This window comes from Xenopus laevis, chromosome 3L (genome assembly GCF_017654675.1).
Source record: "Xenopus laevis strain J_2021 chromosome 3L, Xenopus_laevis_v10.1, whole genome shotgun sequence".
NCBI classification, from domain to species: domain Eukaryota; kingdom Metazoa; phylum Chordata; class Amphibia; order Anura; family Pipidae; genus Xenopus; species Xenopus laevis.
Window position 1 is genome coordinate 117,745,168 of NC_054375.1, and position 19,778 is coordinate 117,764,945.

At 38.2% G+C, this 19,778-nt stretch overlaps 1 protein-coding gene across 3 annotated transcripts in view; it reads left to right on the forward strand.

Moving 5' to 3' along the window:
• Positions 1 to 19,778, forward strand: part of LOC108711469 (synaptic vesicle glycoprotein 2B) — a 65,414-nt gene that overhangs the window by 29,557 nt on the left and 16,079 nt on the right. For all 3 annotated transcript variants that reach the window (XM_018253239.2, XM_041586866.1, XM_018253238.2), the window contains exon 2: positions 11,325 to 12,011. In XM_018253239.2, coding sequence (XP_018108728.1) covers positions 11,477 to 12,011 — 535 coding nt within the window. In that variant the 5' untranslated portion in view covers positions 11,325 to 11,476. The remainder of the gene's footprint in view (positions 1 to 11,324; positions 12,012 to 19,778) is intronic.

Sequence of the window (19,778 nt, forward strand, 5' to 3'; positions counted from 1 at the left end):
ACCATATTTCTGCATTGAAGGACTTCTGCTCTTGTTTTCTGAATGTTTTCTAAAGTGAGGACATCATCTACGGAGGTGCAAGTAAATGGTGCTATTTTGGTGCTGCTTCTATAAAAATCAAGAGATTACTGGGAAAACTGTGTTTTGGGCAGGCATGGATTGAGTGAGGGTTTGCAGTGGCAAGGTCCATGATTTACATGAATGGGGCTAAAGAGTCACAATGGCTTTACATACTCTATGTGATAGTGGGGGGTCTGATCTAACAGCTGGTTTCGTGGGGAGTGGTTATTTGGAAAACTCCATGGCTTCAAATGCAAATTTTGGTCAGTCATATGCAATGAAGTACAGTATTTTAAGAGGAGGAATGGACAAGAATTGGCTTAAAATAAATTTTTTGCATCGGTTTAGCACAAGGATTTCAATAGAGAAGTACTTTAAGGGGCCGATTCACTAACTTGTGAAGGATTCGAAGTTAAAAAACTTTGAATTTCAACTTTTTTTGGGCTACTTCGACCATCGAATGGGCTACTTTGAACTTCGACTACGACTATCGATGGATTCGAACTAAAAATCGTTCGACTATTCGACCATTCGATAGTCGAAGTACTGTCTCTTTAAAAAAAACTTCGACCCCCTAGTTCGCCATCTAAAAGCTACCGAAGTCAATGTTAGCCTATCGGGAAGGTCCCCATAGGCTTTCGTAACTTTTTTTGATCAAAGGATATTCCTTCGATCGTTGGATTTAAATCCTTCGAATCGTTCGATTCGAAGGATTTAATCATTCGATCGAAGGAATAATCCTTCGATCGTTCGATCGAACTATCTGCGCTAAATCCTTCGACTTCGTTATTCGAAGTCGAAGGATTTTAGTTCCTAGTCGAATATCGAGGGTTAATTAACCCTCGATATTCGACCCTTAGTGAATCGGCCGCTAAGTTTCTACTTGTGTAGGACTGGGATGATAGAAAAATGAAATATAAGATGTCTCTCTTGAGGAATGGGTAATATGTTATTTCTTATCTGGCATGAGGTGCACATTGTAATCATCCCCCATGGGCAGATGTGCAACCTGAATGAGTATTTAGAGGCATGTTCTTGCTCCCCATAGCACTTCTGCCAGGGGAAAACATAAATTGTGGTGTTTATACAAATGGCCTGTAGATGTCACTGTGTTCAGACATACTGTGCATACATCCTCGTAGCTTAAAAGTGAAAGTTACTGTTGTATAATGGCTGCATGGGTTTCTGCTAACTGTTATACTCTACTCATCCTCGGCTACCCAAAACATAACATACTGTAAATGACCCCTTATATGTACAGTATATAATGTATGGAATTCTATCTTTTCCATCGTGGCTTGCACTTTAGACCTATTTGCATTATTGGGGATGTATTTGTATTTATTATGTACCCAGATGCTCACCAATACAAAAAGATATGTGGTAGGTCCTGTCTAGGATTAGTGATTTATAACAGCAAGTCATCAGATAAGGCTGTTAATTTAGTTCTGTGTCCCCAATCTCATCTCATATTCCTAATGGTTTTGTAGATTCCTTAAATGTCAATCAGATGCCAGATTAAACACAAGTGGTGACAGTGGTCACACCTTACTCGTTTCCCTTGTCTTTAGTCAGTCGTTAAAATAAATGAATCTGACCAAAAAGATTATCACCTTTTTTGCATCAGATCCATTCTGAATAGTTTATGGGTTATGCTCGCCAGTTAGCAGAGCGTGAATATGTGCCTACTAAACTTTGTACTAAATAATTATAATTGGCATGCCAGATGCCAGCTGTTCTCATTACTGAGAGTGCTAGTTTTACACTGGAAATCAGCCTTCAGCATCAGAGGCAAGCATTAAGAGGCATGCAAAGCTTTGTATAAATTAGAAAGAAAGTGTCAGGAGTACCATGCATCGGATGTAATTTATTACTTATTTTAATTTAAAAATGCTTTCCTTGTGTATTAAACAATGGTATAATTTTAACATGGTTTCTATATTATGAAATTGCAGTGAAAATTTACTAAATTGCTAATATATTTTTGGCTTATTGGTTCAGTAGCCAAATCAGTGTAAATATCCATGCCCCTAATTTTCCCCAGTAATTCCAACAATAAGTGACTATGGGATTACATTTACAATTCGAATGCTGATTATTTATCACCTTCTGCGCATACTGCATACTACACTGACTCTTACCCAGCCAGGAAAACACAACAAATACATAGCCTTACAGCATTTCAAAATTTGAACTTGTAGGCATAAGGTTACCTGATCATTCAATTATATTTAGTAAGCATTTCAGCTTTATACCTTATTGTGTAACCATAAGACAATAAAAGCAATTTTATATTTGGAATTTTATGTTATTGTCTAGTATGCCAGGTAAAGCTTCAGTCTTGCTGGCAAGTAGGGAGTGAAGGGTGAGAGTTCAAGGTACTGTTAAGCCTCTTTACTTTCCCATCTACTTTCCCATCTGAAGCACCATGCACTGGGGCATCAGCAAACCAATCTTCAAACCATTATTGAAGGGCCCATATCCCAATATTAAGGAGAGTATTGGGTAGCTTAGTTTATTTTAGATGGTTAGACTGTGATCTGATTGACCAAGCTGTGAGGGTATCTCATGTTTTCCTTAGCTTAGTGGATATCAGTGTCTTAATCTTTCTGTCCATATATCTATTAAGCATTCTTTACCCCTTTACTGCCATACATGTGATAGCTGAAGGACCATGGTCCGTTTCCCATTTCCCTGTAAGTGAAAAAGCCAACTGTTCTTCACTTAGCAGCCCCTTTTGGCTTTGCCTGGTCCAGATTATCTAAAAAGTTTTGGGTAAACAAGGTGATAGCAAAGCTTTCTATTCCAAAGCACTGTCCTTTTTATTCTGGTCTTGGGAGATATCATTCAAGTATTTAAACAGGAGAACATGTGTTTTGTAGTCTGAGCACATATATTGGCATGCTGCAAACATGTAGGATCTTATAAATAATTCCCTCATGTAGCAAAATATATGAGCACAGAGTTAGAACCTGCCATCTCTCTATATAATTGCCTCCAATAAGATATTGTTTATGTTCTCCTTCAACGTATTTGCAGCCTGGGTAATGTGTAAATTACTACCGTGCCTCCTGAGACATCAATCAACATGAGGTCTGTAAAAGAACCCAAAATACAATATCTTTCTTCTTTATTTACACAAAGCTTTGTCACACTGAGACTATGAATGACATATGCAAGTAAAATCAAATCACTTAAGCCAAAGGCATTCTAGAAATCACATATACAGCTTCGATAAGAATACCCCAGTGAGTGAACTTCCGCCTTTATAAAAAAGGACGTTTTAGGAAGGAAATTAGGGGGTTCCTATATTCCCTGTCATATAAGCTCTGTAGGCTAACATGCCTTGCATAAGTATTCACTCTCTTGGACTGTTACAACCTGGAATTGAAATGGATTCAGTTTGGATGTTACAGTGCCGGGCCAGGCCAGCTGGGCGCCCTAGGCAACTCATCCGGACCTTGGCACGTGCGCACACACGCATAAGCAATTGAGCATGCGTGCGCAAACAGTCACACATGCTTTGACTATGGGGAATCGAAACACCAGTGAGAGGGCATGGGCCTGGACTAGGGGTAGGCAACAGAGAAGGTACAGGCCCTAGACACATGCCTCTTCTGCCTACCCCTAGTTCTAGACCCAGTACTTTTATTTTGAAGGTGCAATATATTTTTATTGTGAAGCAAAAGTTAAGTAAATAAAAAAGCGGACATTTGTTGGTTGGTATATGTAGTCATCACTATTATTTAATACTTTAGAACCACTTTGGCTTTAATTACACCTTCAAGTCTTTTGTTCTTTCTTAACAGGCTCATTCTGTGTCAGGTTGAATGCAGAGTCGGATTTTTGAATGAGGAGCCCCTAGGCCAACTGCCTCCTGCGCCCCTCCCCCCAATGCGAGCATGCACAAGTTAATATCGCACCTGTTTTGGTTTGTTCCAGTCCTTTGCTCCCCCTGTAACTCCTCTGTGGGGGTTCTGTAGGAACCTGGAAATATAGAAGCGGCTAAAAATGTGCCTCCGTAGGCCCAGGCCTTTGTAGCCTTGTCAGAAATCCTGGGCTTGGTTGAATATGAGCTGCTAAAAAACAGCATTTTTTAACTATTGCAACAGATTATCAAGTCTATACTTTGACTGGGCCAATCGAAAACTGTTAGGTTTGGTTTTGTTTAGTGCCATTTTCCTTCTAGAAGACAACATTTTATCATCCTGCTTCAGGTCTCTTGTAGATTAAAAAAAGTTGTTTTCCAGAAATGCCCTTTATTTGACTCCATCCATCTAGCTCTCACTGCTAACAAATTTCCCTGCCAACAAAGAGCACCTCTATGCCATAATGCTTCCATCACAAGTAGCAATGGTATTCTCAAGGTGTTGAATTACCACCACACATTGGTAAAATGGAAACTTCTCCAGAATGTTATGCTCCTTCATGATGTTGTTTGTATAGATATGTTCTAATAAACTATGGGTCTTCCAGAAACCCATTTTGAGATCAGTATGAAGGGGGGAGGAACTGGTGGGCACTTACCCAATCAAGATGTTTTTGTAAATAACTTTCAACATTTTGAAGGTTGTTTTTTCCCACTTTGTTATTTGAATATATGTAGATCAGCAATATACAATCTTAATGAAGGCCATTTTATTCCCTGGTTGCAACATAACAAAATGTTGAAAAGTCCAAGGGGGTAATACAAATGCAAGGCACTGTAGGTCACTGACCTTTTTGACTTCTTATACATCAGTTGACTGATATTTCTGGATAAAATGTAGGCTGTGGTTTTTCTCCTTGTGGTTTATTGCTCACATAGATATCTTTGAACAACATTCTGATATAGTATTTTGTAAAGAGTCTAATTAATGCAGCACCCATCTATGCATAACTACATAAAAAGGTGGAGTAGCAGTTACATATACTAACTATCTGTTGCTATATCTTGGTAATTATCCATTGGCAGTTGATGGTGGTCAGCAAGTGGATCTCGTGGTTTTCAGCAGTTTGTGATTAGGGTTAGCTGTTTGTTATTGAAGTGTGTAGCTGCCAACTGATATTACTGCTGATGCCTATATCTGAAGGAGCTTGCAGAAACAAACTAGCAGAGTAAGCAAAGTAAGGAAAGAAAGAGAGGCAGCTACACTTCACATTGCTGATGGACTGTACTGATCCTAAATGAAAACTGCTCCAAACAGTAAATTGAGAAAACTCATCAGCTGGAGGATCTCTTCTGCCTATCATTTTGCATTATGAGTACTGTATCGCATAGACTAAAGCTGACCATAGACACAAAGATCCGATCGTACGAATCAAGTATGGTCGGACTTTCCCATTTCCCGACCCTCCACTAACCATTCAGAGCAATGTCTTACCATTCCGATCAAATAAAGTAGTAAAAGAACAGATCAGCCGATGTTCTACCCCTGACAGCAATCGTACGATAGTTATGTCTGACAAAGATAGTGACAGTCTCCCACTGAAAATCGTATGATCGGCAATACACGCAGAGATATTATCGGCAGGCGGCAGAAATTTTCTAACCTGTCCGATCGACCAAACGACGATCTCCGCCGGAAAAAAAATGTCGGGACTCTCCACACACGGTCTGAAAATAGTACGAATCCACGATTCGTACAATCGGATCATTGCGTCTAATTATTTTCTTGACTTCTGTGAAAGTGTTACTGACCATGCTGTCAATTTCAGACTTGTGTAAAATTTCATTGTTTGCCACAACCTTACCATCTTCTGTAGCTGGCACATAGTCCTAATGGCAAGTGGGCATCGCTAGATGTCAATGGGGAAGCTTGAAAGCAAAAAATCCATCATGAATTGCTTGTCATGGGCAGTGGCATAACTGGAAGTGATTTGACCCAAATTATTTTAACGGCCATTAAAACTTTTGTTAGGAGGACCTGTTATACAAATATGTGTTGAAATTTCTCATCAGATAAGAGTAATTACTACGTAGATGTAAAATTTGAAGACTCACCAGTAGACACATTGGGTGCCTAGCCCCAAACCTACAGCCAGAGGGAGTGGATCACACCATATTAAGCATAATTGAGTAGGCACTCAAAGAATCCAATGTTGACGGTTCAATTAAAATAAAAAGCTATAAAAAGGTAACGTGTCCACAAAGTAATAACATGTTTTTGCTGCAAGGCACTTAATTATAGGTTATATGTACAGTAAATGACAGCTGAATATAAAGGACCAGCAACCAATAGCATACAAGGGGAAACAAATATACAAAACAATGCAAAAAAAGGCTTTTAAGAATTTGTATGCTTTAATAAAAGTTATAAAAGATATAACTTTCTATTTTAATTGAATTGTCAATGTTGCATTTTTAAAAATACTTATCAGTCTGGGTTCCTCCAAAGTTGATCACCAGTGATTTCACTGTCATCTTCCCGTGTTGTTATTGCTCTGGTAACAGGCACTGCTAAAGTAGGAGCAGTCATAAAAAGCCCTTGGAACTTAAAGGGATCCTGTCATCGGAAAACATGTTTTTTTTTCAAAACACATCAGTTAATAGTGCTACTCCAGCAGACATCTGCACTGAAATCCATTTCTCAAAAGAGCAAACAGATTTTTTTAAATTCAATTTTGAAATCTGACACAGGGCTAGACATTTTGTCAATTTCCCAGCTGCCCCTGGTCATGTGACGTGTGCCTGCACTTTAGGAGAGAAATGCTTTCTGGCATGCTGCTGTTTTGTCTTCTCAATGTAACTGAAGGAGTCTCAGTGGGACATGGGTTTTTACTATTAAGTGTTATTCTTAGATCTGCCAGGAAGAGAGGGAGGGGGTTGATATCACTCCAACTAGTGATAGTACAGGTAGTACAGCAGTAAAGAATGATTGAAGTTTATCAGAGCACAAGTCACATGACTTGGGGCAGCTGGGAAATTGACAATATGTCTAGCCCCATGATATGTCTAGCCCAGATTTCAAAATTGAATATAAAAAAATCTGTTTGCTCTTTTGAGAAATTTCGTTTTGGCCACTGCTTCCCTCAGGAGGAGAATAGCAGCTGTTTTCCATAGAGGGCAATGGTAGACAGGACACCATGTTCCTCAGTAAACTCAGAGCTTATACAAACAAAAAACACATTATTATGTCAATGAAGGTTTGTCCTTATACTGAGCAGAACACATAAGAAACATTATACACTATAGTTGCCCTTTAACTACACCTGGGGGATATACATTTCTGACGTATCTGATTTATAACTATAGTAACATTTTCCTTAGAGAAACAAAAGCAACTAAAAACTTTGCTTATCATTACTATTCAAATTCAAAGACAACCTTTGGTGTACAGTTGTCTCAGCACATACAGCAAGAGCGATGTTCTGTATATTTTCCAAAGATTAATTATGAAATCTTCTCTCCAGTGAATATGAGATAATTCCATTGTGCTATATAAAATCGAGCTGCCTACTATTTCTGCTAATGTGTCTTATTTCCATTTTAAGATCCACACTGAAATATTTATATCGACTTCCATCATATTTCAGCATATTATCTTTTCAGCTCTTTAAAATAGACCACATGGATATTGAGCCCATTACATAATTTATGACACTATTTCCTTAGGAGCTGCATATTATAAAGAGGTGAATTGCATCTACTGTAGTTGTGAAACTGTTGGACTGAATTGTTTCCTATTGCTCACATAGCAATCCAATGCAAAGATTCACAGGGCAGTGGGGAAAAAAAGAAAAAAAATCCTTGTTACTTAAAAGGAAAACTTTAACCCCAAAATTAATATTTAATCAACATATAGTTTATATAATACAGGTATGGGACCTCTTATCCAGAATGCTCGGGACCTGGGGTTTTCCGGATAACGGATATTTCCGTAATTTGGGTCTTCATGCCTCATGTCTACTAGAAATTCATTTAAACATTAAATAAACCCAATAGGCTGGTTTTGCTTCCAATAAGGATTAATTATATCTTAGTTGGGATCAAGTACAAGCTACTGTTTTATTATTACAGAGAAAAAGGGAATCCTTTTTAAACATTTGGATTATTTGGATAAAATGGAGTCTATGGGAGACGGCCATTATGTAATTCGGAGCTTTCTGGATATCGGGTTTCCGGATAAGGGATCCTATACCTGTATTAGGTGGAATATTAAAGAATCTTACCAAACTGGAATATTTATTTAAGTAAATATTGCCCTTTACATCTCTTACCTTGAACCACTATTTCGTGATGTTGCCTCGGAGATTGCCTGACCAGAAATACTGCAGCTCTAACTGTAACAGGAAGAAGTGTGGAAGCAAAAGACATATCTCTGTCCATTAATTGGCTAATGTGACCTAACAAACAGTATAATTTGTTTTGTTTGTTTCTGTGCACCGTGAAACATAGGAAATAGGCATTTTTTACTTAGGCTTACCCAATGGCACATACAGATGAAGGCATGAAGCTACTTTATTTTGTGTGTTAAAAGGGGAACTATTACGAAAATGAAAATTTAAAATAAGCTTCATCATACTGAAATAAGACTTTCTAAAAACAACCAATTAAATATATGAATATGAATATCATTTATGAAATAATCAAATTTATCTTCACTATCCCTCTCTCAGCATCTGTGTCTCTTCATTCTCTCTTCATGCAGCAGTTGGGTGTCAGCTAGCCATTGACAGTTACATCCAATATATCTTATTGCGGGGGCTGAAGCTTATATTATATTTCCATTTTCACGATAGTTTCCCTTTAAAATTGCGTCATGGCATCCCATCTAATTAAGGAGTTTTTTTTTTACGAGGCTTCATGAGAACAATGGAAGTATTGTAATGTTTTTGGAAATGTTAAATGCATTAAATGAGTTTACGTGACTTTAGATAACACCGTTTCTTCAGTTTATCTTGAGTCATGACATGTTTAACACACGAATCCAAGTGACTTCATCCTAAAAAAAAGTATATTATTTTGATAATGGTTTATTTAGATGAAGCAGGGTTTTTACATATGAACTGTTTTATGCAATATATTCTTATTGAGACCTAATTTGTTTGGGGGTATATTTTTCCTTTAACATTTTAAACTCAATATAGCCCATTTCATACAGTGTCAGTATTTTTGCTTGGAGCAACCTTCTCATTTATTTTAAAATTGTGTGGACTCTCTGTAAAGAGCTTATTGCATGTACTGCATTCCTAAATGGCATCCCCTACTGCCACATAAAATAATTGCCTTTTTGTAATCCAGTTCTTAATGGTTTTTAAGTCACTACTCTTTATTTTTTTCCAATTCTGAATACAGTTACCTAAGGGGCAGATTTATCAAGGGTCGAATTTCGAAGTAGAAAAAGCTTCGAAATTCAACCATCGAATTGGAATACTTCGACTTCGAATATCGAAGTCTAAGTTTTTTTACGTCGAATTTGTCCATTTGCTGTCAAAGTAAAATCGTTCGCTCGAACAATGAAATCCTTCGAATCGAACGATTCGAAGGATTTCATCCATCGATCGAACGAATGATTTTTCTTCGACTTCAAAAAACTTAGAAAAATGCTCTGGAAGGTCCCCATAGGCTAACATAGCACTTCGGCAGGTTTAATTTGACAGTGTATTGAAGTCGAAGTTTTTTAAAGAGACAGTACTTCGATTATCGAATGGTCGAATAGTCAAAGTATTTTTACTTCGAATCGAATTCGAAGTTGAATACGTAGTAGCCTATTCGATGGTCGAAGTATCCAAAAAATTACTTTGAATTTCGAATGTCTTTACTTCGAAAATTCCCTCGAATTTACTTCGACCCTTGATAAATCTGCTCCTAAATGTTCCTAGCATCTTTCTTCTTTATCTCAGAAATATTGGTATTTTTGTCGAATGATATGTCTTTTCTTTGGCAGAAGTGTTCCTTTAGGTGCAGATATATCATTTCTTGTGTTCATATTTTGCATTGATTGAGGGTTTTTTCTGCAAAAAACATATTGGTTTTGTTTTACTTCTTGCATTTTTCTTAGTTTATGAACTATGCCTGCACCATTATTTAACAGATGGTGACCTGGCTCCCAAATTGCACGCTGGGATTGTATCCATTCTGGATCAAGCAGAATGCATATAACTATAAATATATTTGTCATTAGAATTTGAACTTTGTCAGATTTTCTCCAATGTAGCCAAAATTTAAATCTGTGGGTTTTCAGTTTAAATAGCAATGTGTCCCATTTTACCAGTCAACCCTCGCCTAGCCAAAGAGAAAATACACACATGCCAATTGCCACTAGGCAAATAATAGAGAGAACTGTGTACTGACTGGCTGCAAAACATTCATTTAGCAAACCGCTCTTCTTTGGGTTCAAAGCAAGCAGATATGAACATGAATGAAAGCACACATGAAAAATGATGCAAGGAATGGTCAGTTCTTGAACTCAATAGAGTTACAGATAATAAATATTAAAGAAAATTATATAAAATGATATATCTGCCCAGGTAACACAGGGAATGTTAAGAATAAGGCAAACATCCATTTGCAATAAGAGGGAAAGAGCTTTTCATTACAGATATTAACAAAATATGCATTATGATTGGTGATGCCTTCTGCATTACCATCTGTTCAGTTTATTCCACTCTAATCCCTCTAAACCCGACTCCTAGTGAACAAATATAAAATCTTCTCAAAATGTAAGCCTTTACAACTTACAGTTAAGGTTTTGCTTTGTGAGTAAGTGATTAACTGGTCTCCTACTTGGAAGATGTATAAAACCCTTGGCATTAGTTATTATTTGTGTTTGTTTGGGATTCCTCTTAAATGAAAGGGTTCCGTTAAAAGCTTATGGTTACTGGAGAATTCAAGGATTTCTCTTTTTCATTTGTATTATTTAAATTATTTTTATAACAAGTATGATCCTCTCAACTGTCAACAATCATCCTAAAATTTGTCTGGATGGCACTGTGCCTTAAAACAAGTATACTATACATTTCTATATACTAATATTTTATCATCTTACAAATTCCAAACATGATTGCATTCAAATAAACATTTCAGAGCAATAAACAATAGTGGATATAAATCTTTGGCATTTTAAAATCATTACCGGTGAAAATGGTATATAAGAAGCTTAGCAAGGTTTATTGTGCCTTGACAATATGTTGGTTAAATTGTGGTTGTTAGGATTAATCTTAAAGTCAATATCTTGATTACTCACTGTCTATTCAATCATTAAAAAAACATGAAATTATATTTGTTCTCCTGAATTTATTATGCAGGTACCAATATGTCTACTTTATTTTTGTATTTCCAGAACAGAACTCTACTCAACATGATGCACCAGAAAAACTCTCCTACTTTTGTCTGCTAAAGCAATTCATGGATCTTTTTCAAATAAATTAACTGGATATAAGGCAATTTCAGTTATTTTGACATTGCTTTATCTCATACTATATGTAAAAGTAGATGGATGACGGATACAGAAATAACTCACATATTTACCAAGGTGCAAGAGACATAGCCCGAGAGGTAAAAAGACAAACTAGCAACAGAGCCATGGATGATTACAGGTATCAAGACAACACATATGGTGGTTATTCACCAAATGATGCTTATTATAGTGCAGATCAAGTCAATCAAGATGAAGATGCTCAGAGCGATGCGACAGAAGGGCATGATGATGACAATGAAATATATGAAGGAGAATACCAGGGTATTCCACACCCTGATGACTTAAGACAAAATAAAGCTTCAGCCATAAGAGATGAATTTAAAGACCCAGCTGATATCATTGCCGAAAGAAAAGAGGATGAGGAACAGTTGGCTTATCAGTATGAGAACATAATTCAGGAATGTGGGCATGGAAGGTTCCAGTGGACACTCTTCTTTGTTTTGGGCCTTGCTCTGATGGCTGATGGGGTGGAAGTATTTGTTGTGGGATTTGTTCTTCCCAGCGCTGAGAAGGACATGTGTTTATCGAATTCAAATAAGGGAATGCTGGGTATGTATTGATACAGGAATGCTGTAAAATGTATTTTTGCTTGTCTGATGTGTGCCTTCTGTGGAAAGAATAGCTTTTATAATGGTAGGCAAGCAAGTTTCTTATGCAAGGAAGAGACAGGGACACACAAATTGCAGAAAGAAATAAGACCAATGGGATAAAAGTCGGTAACAGAAAATTTAATATAGCTGAAGTTTTGCAAATTTTATAGTTTGCACCAGAGCACAAATAATGTAATAAAACTTTTTACTGAAAAAGTTATTTGCTCCAAAAGATTACGACACCTTCAAGCACTTCTTAAAAGTGGGCAATGTGCAATTAAAATTTGAAATTCGATAACAGTTTAAGGAAGAGTATTACATTGCCAAAAGGCGTGATTTTATTCCTATTTGTGTAAATTGTTTTGCTCTTTGCAACTTTTATTACATTCGCCCATTAGCGTTTAATTGTTCAACAACAAAAACACATAAACAAGGTGTTTGCCTTCCAATGGCAATATGGCATCAAAATACAGTCTCTGACGCATGAGATTGTAGTCTTCCTGACTACTCAAAAGCCTCTCCAAGACTCTGGATCACTACAAAGTTAGCACTCTGCACGGATTCTGGCCACATAGGCCCGGGCCTAGGGATGTGTCTTAGGGATGGATCAAGATCATGCAGCCTAGCTACATTTTAAAGAGAACTGGGGAAGCCAGCCCAGGGATGCGTGTGAAGGCTGGCAGGTGCTAGGACCATGCAGCCTAGGAGTGCCCAAGAGGGAAGTCTGGGCCTGCATCTTGTTACACTCAGTTCAGAGAGCACTTTTCTCCATCAGTCAGGCCATACAGCCTACTTAAAGGGGAAGGAAACCTGGTCGGCGCAAACCCCCCACCCGTTTGTTATATATTTAATTTAGTAATTAACTGCCTGACTATCAGGTTATTTGACAATATCAACCCACATCGCTGCCTCTATATGTGGATGACGAGACTGCTATGATTGCTACTGTGACCATTCAATTCAAGGATATGATATAGGTGGCTCATTGTTTCAGTCCAAAATACATAAACAGAACACGTGGCATATTTCTTGCAATTAATGGATTATGGTCATTTTTAAAGGGCAACTGTCATTCATATAAATATGCACTCAAAGTGTAGTAGATGTGTAATAACTGCATTCTATAAATAGGTTTTATATCTTTTTTTCAGTTAGGTTAAGAGCTATAAATGGTTTATTAGTGTGCTTTCTCAACTCAACATGTTTTCCTACTACTCAACATGTTTTCCTACTACTCATAACTCATATTGTAATTTGCTGGCTCATGTTGAAACCAGCCAATCAGAGCTAATGAAATCTGGCATTGACTCACAGCATGAGTGTATTGGTTGCAGCTAGAAAAAAAATGTTAGGTTGAGGAATTCACAAATAACCCATTAATTATATAAACAAATATAAGAAAAATAATAAAGACTATTTGTATCAATATAACATCAACTATCTTCAAAATTCAAGGTATTATATAGCTTTGGTGGTGTTGCAGCCTGGAAATATATAGAAAAGTTTATCTTAAGGCAATAGTTGGAATTAAACATTTGTTAGTACCCATCTGCTACCCCACATGGTGTATACAGTATATATTTTACATTGGCTAAAATTAAATATTTACCAACTCCTGGTTGGTTTTGTGAATGTGATGAGAGCACACCTATGACACCAATGTAATACTTTGTGAAGCTTTGTTTTCTATATATCATACAGTATAGTTTAGTAGATAGTGACAGTTCCCAACTTCTTTGTTAAGCTTTTATTTGGCCAAAATGAATATACGGTTTAAAAATTATATTCATGACAGTTCACATTTTTGGGAAGAAGGATAGAGATACCACAGCCTTTAGAAAAATGTCAAATATATGGTTTGAAAAAAATATGTTAAAATATTATATTATGATAAAATATTGTTTTGTGATAAATATTTATTCCAAACAATTTATTTGACATTTGTCTAAAGGCTGTGAAATTACAGGGTATCTCAATCCTTCTTTCTAAATATCTAATCCATACTAAATCAGACCTCTGTTTTAATTTCACACAATAAATTAAGCCAGTCCACCAGTGGATCTAATCTTCTGTATTAAGTTCACATTTTTGATGAATACAGAGTACATACTGTATCTAAATATCCTTTCATACAATAATGTCGTTGAATATAGTACTCAAACAGTGTTAAGCTTTATTTAGCTCAGATAAGGCAATGACATAATTTAATGACGTGGCCTGTTTCTTCAGACATATTTAATGGGAATCATTTGCCTATCAATGGCAGCAGATAAGCATCCTATAAAACAATATCATTGCTGTGTTGTTTACCATTATAATTGAGAATTACAAAGTTACTCCCATTATTATCATGCATGTGTTCTACATAAAGGCCAAAGATTCCATGTCTATGGAGGTTCATTGAATCTTCTAGGACGACTAAAACTTTTTTTTTATTTATTGCAAACAGTTGACCTCTCTGGTTTTAATAACTGCCTCTTACTCTCTCTTAATTCTATGCAATTCTAAATCCTATATGTGCTACTCAGTGTCTCTGAGCTTCTGACACAAATCCCCATATGGCGGAAGTGTCTATATGTTTTCTTTAAGATCGAGTACTAGGGCTCAGAGGGCAAAGTGAAAGAGAAAAAATATACTATTTTTTTAATATGACTTTTCATCACAAAATGAGGAACTATAAAAAAATGTCCCTCTCTTTTTCCTTCCCTGGCCATGAATTGCAAATACAAATTAGGGTTCGGTATTCAGCCTTTGATTTCATCAAGGACTCTGGGGTTAAGCCATATCTAAAATAGTGGATTCGATGCATCCCTAGTTTCACAACGACTAGTCACAGTATCATAAAGGATAATGTGGAAGTGAAATGCTGAAATGCAGATCTGGCAGAAATTAATCCCTTCCACAATATGATATAAAATTAAGGAATGAGAAGGAACAAAAATTAATAGTATCGTGTGGCATTTCTGTCCCTTTCTGGAAGCAAAATGTCAAGCTGGGCAGATCTGATCCCTTGTTAGTGGTGTTCAATATACCAGAATACATTTAATTCATAGAGAATGAACTGCAAAGAGAAAATGTGTTCTAAGCTATAAAACTTAGTCCACATCTGTTTGCTAAATTCCCAATAAAAAGTAAGTCATTAAAGTGGAAAGCATAAATAATTTAAAGCATATAATATTATAGCTAGTTTACTAGTTTACTGGGCCTGAGCAAACCACCTGGATTTAGAAAATAATTATGCTTTGCATGGCTCTCAATTCTGGGGATAATAAATGTACCCCTCACATGACGTTTAGTTAACTTTTTTTCCAGTGTTTGATCATTTCTCATGGTATACAGTATCTAGTAGAATCAAATCCAAGGCAACTGGACATTTAGAGTTTGTCTTGTAAATGTTTTACCACTCATCCAAGTGGCTTCTTTAGTCCAACTGAAGTGGAAGGGAATTCACTGGCATTTAAAACCTTGAGGGTAGTAAAGTTTCATACATCCAATCACAATGGTTCTAGTGAACTTCAGTAGGTGTTGGCTGAAACTCACAAATGTGTGAAGGTATGATCCAGTTACAATGGTACCATGATTTTCATTGAGGCAGGTGCTTATGTTTCAATGTACATGACTAGAAATGTGAATCATTGTGAAGGTTAAGGATGTCAAAGCAGCATTGTAGGTTGAGGACAAGCAGTGTTACAGACCCCCTCCTCTGTTCATCAAAGGAACGTCCTTTTTCCGTGAGATGAGGGTAGACTGCCGAGTCTTGTCCCGAGGAGTCAACCCTTCTACTTTGGGTCATCCTCTTACAAAGCACATGTTTTATCTCCCCAATATACAGATCGGAGCACAGCACAGACCACATTACTCTTTCTTTTTTTCACTTCTGTACTGATTGCCGCAGTTTCAGCCTTATTGTATAAAGTTCTTATAACCCCTAGTTTTGGACTGTGCAATAGTATCAACGAGGGGGGAAACCTGGATATTAAAGTATACAGGAAACCCACTCACACCAATCAGTATTTGCTATTTGATTCCCATCACCCTCTGGAACATAAACTGGTAGTTATGAGAACTTTACACAATCGGGCTGAAACTGTGGTAAACAGTACACAAGCGAAAGAGAAAGGATACAAACATATGAAGGAGCTCTGAAAACTTGTGGATACCTGGACTGCCAAGCAAATAAACCAAACCAAGAAATAGAGGGGAGAAGCATAGCAGGTGAAGCAAACTTAGGAGAATTTTCAAGAAACATCCTATCCCTGTGTATTTCAAACCCAGCAACACATAAGACAAAAGTTGGTGCACCCTGAAGCACCAATGCACATGAAGAGTAATGTGGTCTATGCTGTCCAGTGTAGTGAAGAAAGCTCTGATCTATACATTGGGGAGACAAAACAACCACTTTTTAAGTGAATGGCCCAACATAAAATGGGGGACTGGGTCAGAGGGGCCCATAAACGCTGAACCACACCGGGTTTTATCCTGTTGTCAAAACGGAAAACCACCAGCACACTCTGGCCTCTCGAAAAATATAGGTCCGGTGCTCAGTAAGTAGGGTCGGCACCCTCCACTGAACATAGACTAAAAAGAAAAAATACTGGCACTCAGGACTCCATGCAAGTGGGCCAGGCCCTGCGTGTTTATTGCAAAAACATACAGGCAGGGTAACTGGCTCCTTATCCTACTGCCCGTGAATGTAATAACGAGCCTAGACTGTAAGCTCCATTGGATCAGGGAATGGTGAATAAATGTGTAAATTAGGGCACATTGTCAGCCACAAGATAACAAGATGTTCCTCACAATAAAAAAGAGGTGGTAAGTTAGTGCTCTCTCAAGGTAATTGTGACACTAATTGTTTATTGTTGACATTTAGGGATGTAGCGAACTGTTCGCCCGCGAACTAGTTCGCGCGAACTTCGACCGTTCGCGTCCGCCGAATGTTCGCGAACGTTTGGGAACGTTCGCAGTTTGAGTTCGCGTTCGATCGTTCGACCATTCGACCATTCGAATTCCTTCGACCACTAAAAATCGAACGATTTCCATTCGTTCGAACGATTGTAAGCATTGGATCCAATGAAAAGCATTCGATCGAATGGCTTCGATCGTTCGATTCGAATGAAAATCCTTCGATCGTTCGAATCGAACGATTTTAGCGGTGTTCGAAGTTCGCGAACGTTCGCATTTTTTGCCGGTGTTCGCGAACGGCGTTCGCGAACACCAAATCGGCAGTTCGCTACATCCCTATTGACATTGGCACAGTCCTCTTTAATTTCCTGTCCAGTCAGTATCTGCAGTGCTGGTTACCACTTCAGCCAACAATCAAATCCTCATTTATCACTTTCCGTATGGTAACTATACAAATTTTTCTTTAGCCTGGAATTCCCTGTCATAACACATTGCTGCAGTGTAAGTTCCATGCTGGAAGCTTTCAGCTAATGATATGTCACATTTCCGACTGCTCTACAGGCAAACGATGTGCTGCATGAGTCACGGCTCTCTTGAGAGGTTTTCCTAGGCTTGTGTTCATATGCTTACCAGCTTTCCATACTAATGGGGACTGCTATATATAGTCTTAGCTCACAAATTCAAATTACTTGTCCTATATACACATGCAGTATGCTCACATATAGAATTAATAGGAAGGGTTTTCTGTAGTGCAGAGGGTTTGTGCAGATGTTGGAATAGAGAAGTGGTCAGCAATTGAGCAAAAGAAAACATCATGAGAATGACTGCAGTTTGTTATTGTTTTGGGCAGTGGTGGATTAATGACACGTGGCACCCTATGCTGCATCCACATGGGCCCCTTCTACACTACTGCAGATCCAGGCATGTGTACACCCAGGCTCTCTACGCTGGGTTGGGTTTGGTGCATACCAATGACGTGACTGGATCTGCATACATTCAGGCACACAGCTTGCCTTCCTTCTACTCCCAGCAGATGTGCTCAACTTGACCCAGCAGCAAAATAAAAATAAATATAAAAGAAAAGAGAAATGGGCCCCTGATCACACTGGGCCCCTAGGCTATAGCTTAGGGTAGCCTGTGCATTAATCTGCCCCTGGTTTTGGGTATAAGTCTAAAATAAATGTTAAGGACATACCCTAGCAATAAGTGAAGGCAGAACCCACACTTTGAGGGGAGACAACTATTGGTTCCAATACTATGAGGCGTTTTTTTGGTTCCAGTTTTAGACTTTCCTAAGTTGCCACTGGATAACAGGTCCCATACCTGTACAGGGATCCTTTTCATGAATAATGGAGAACAGTGCATCTTGTAATTGGATCCTAATAGCTAGAGCCTGGTTATCTCGGTGCTACAATATTAACACTATATTGCCTAAATGCTTTTTGTATGGCTTTTTATGGATGCAGAGTAGCAGATAACTTAGGCCAAGCATTCCTCATTGATGGCAGTATCCTTAAAATACTCAGAAAGAAAAATCATAGATAAAGAAACTGAAGTGGTTGCCATCACTAATAATAACAACCAACCAGGGCCGGGCCAGGCTGGCCGGGCGCCCTAGGCAACCGCGGCCGACAAGCCCTGTCCCAGGCATGCTGAACGACGGAGAGTGAAGAGACGGACGGGGAGGGAAGGGACAGCAATAGGGTGGAGGATAGGGAGAGCAACAAGAATGGGGAGGATGTCAAGAGGGAAAAATTAAGACTAGGGGCAGGGGTAAGCAGAAGACAGTTTATGAGGTAGCTGCCCCTATTATTGCGCCTAGGCAGCTGCCTATTCTGCCTACCCCTAGTTCTGGCCCTGCAACCAACTAGCCTCATTATGAATCTACAGTAGAACCCCCACTTTTCATTTTTCAGGGGACCAGGAAAAAATGATGTAAGATCCAGAAAAATGTAAAATCTGGGAAATGTGTTAAAGTAACTTTTTCTTCAAGTATTGAAAGGATAAAAACACAGCAGTCTGTTTTACTTTGAGATACAATATTTACTTTGTTAATAACAAGGTTTAAGCATTGCAGTGTTAATGTTACACTATGGGGGCATGTGCAAGACCTCTCTGTCAGTCACATACACAACCTAAAGCAATAAGTGATTGGTGCCGGACTGTATAAGAGGCAGACTAATTGGAATTGACCATTTACAAGCAGAACCATGGCAAAATATACATCTGGTTAGTATTTTAAACCACTTTGTTTCACAAATAATTAAATTCATAGTAGGAAAAAAAAACAGTTTTTGTGTACATCAGGGCAAAATTTTGATGCAAAATCCAGGAAAACATTACTTAAAATCAGGGAAATGCACCCATTGAAATGCATTATAAATTGGTGGGACCACAAATAAAAAATGTGAAATGCGGGAAAACGTAAGATCAGGGTACTGTAAGGAGCACTCGCCAGCACTTCTTACTCCGTTGGCTCCTCCCCAAGATGGCGGTGACCGGGTGAACCACATGGGACGTTGGACACCAGCGTTAATCCAGATGTAGTGTCATGACGCTGGCGTCAAAGCATGCGGCGTCAACGTGCAATGTCAGCGCGTGACGCATGATGTCATCTTGCATGTTCTGGCACGAAAACATGCCTATAAAAGGACGCCTGAATTACCCGATTATAGGTTCAACTTTATTGTGTTCCTGGCTGTGTTATTCTGCTTTTATTCTGCTTGCCTGAACTGACCTTGAACCCCTTGATACTACGAACCGTGCTTGGAAACCTACTGCTTCCTCCTTGGTCCGTAACTCCAATCGGAGCCTTCGGGCCCTG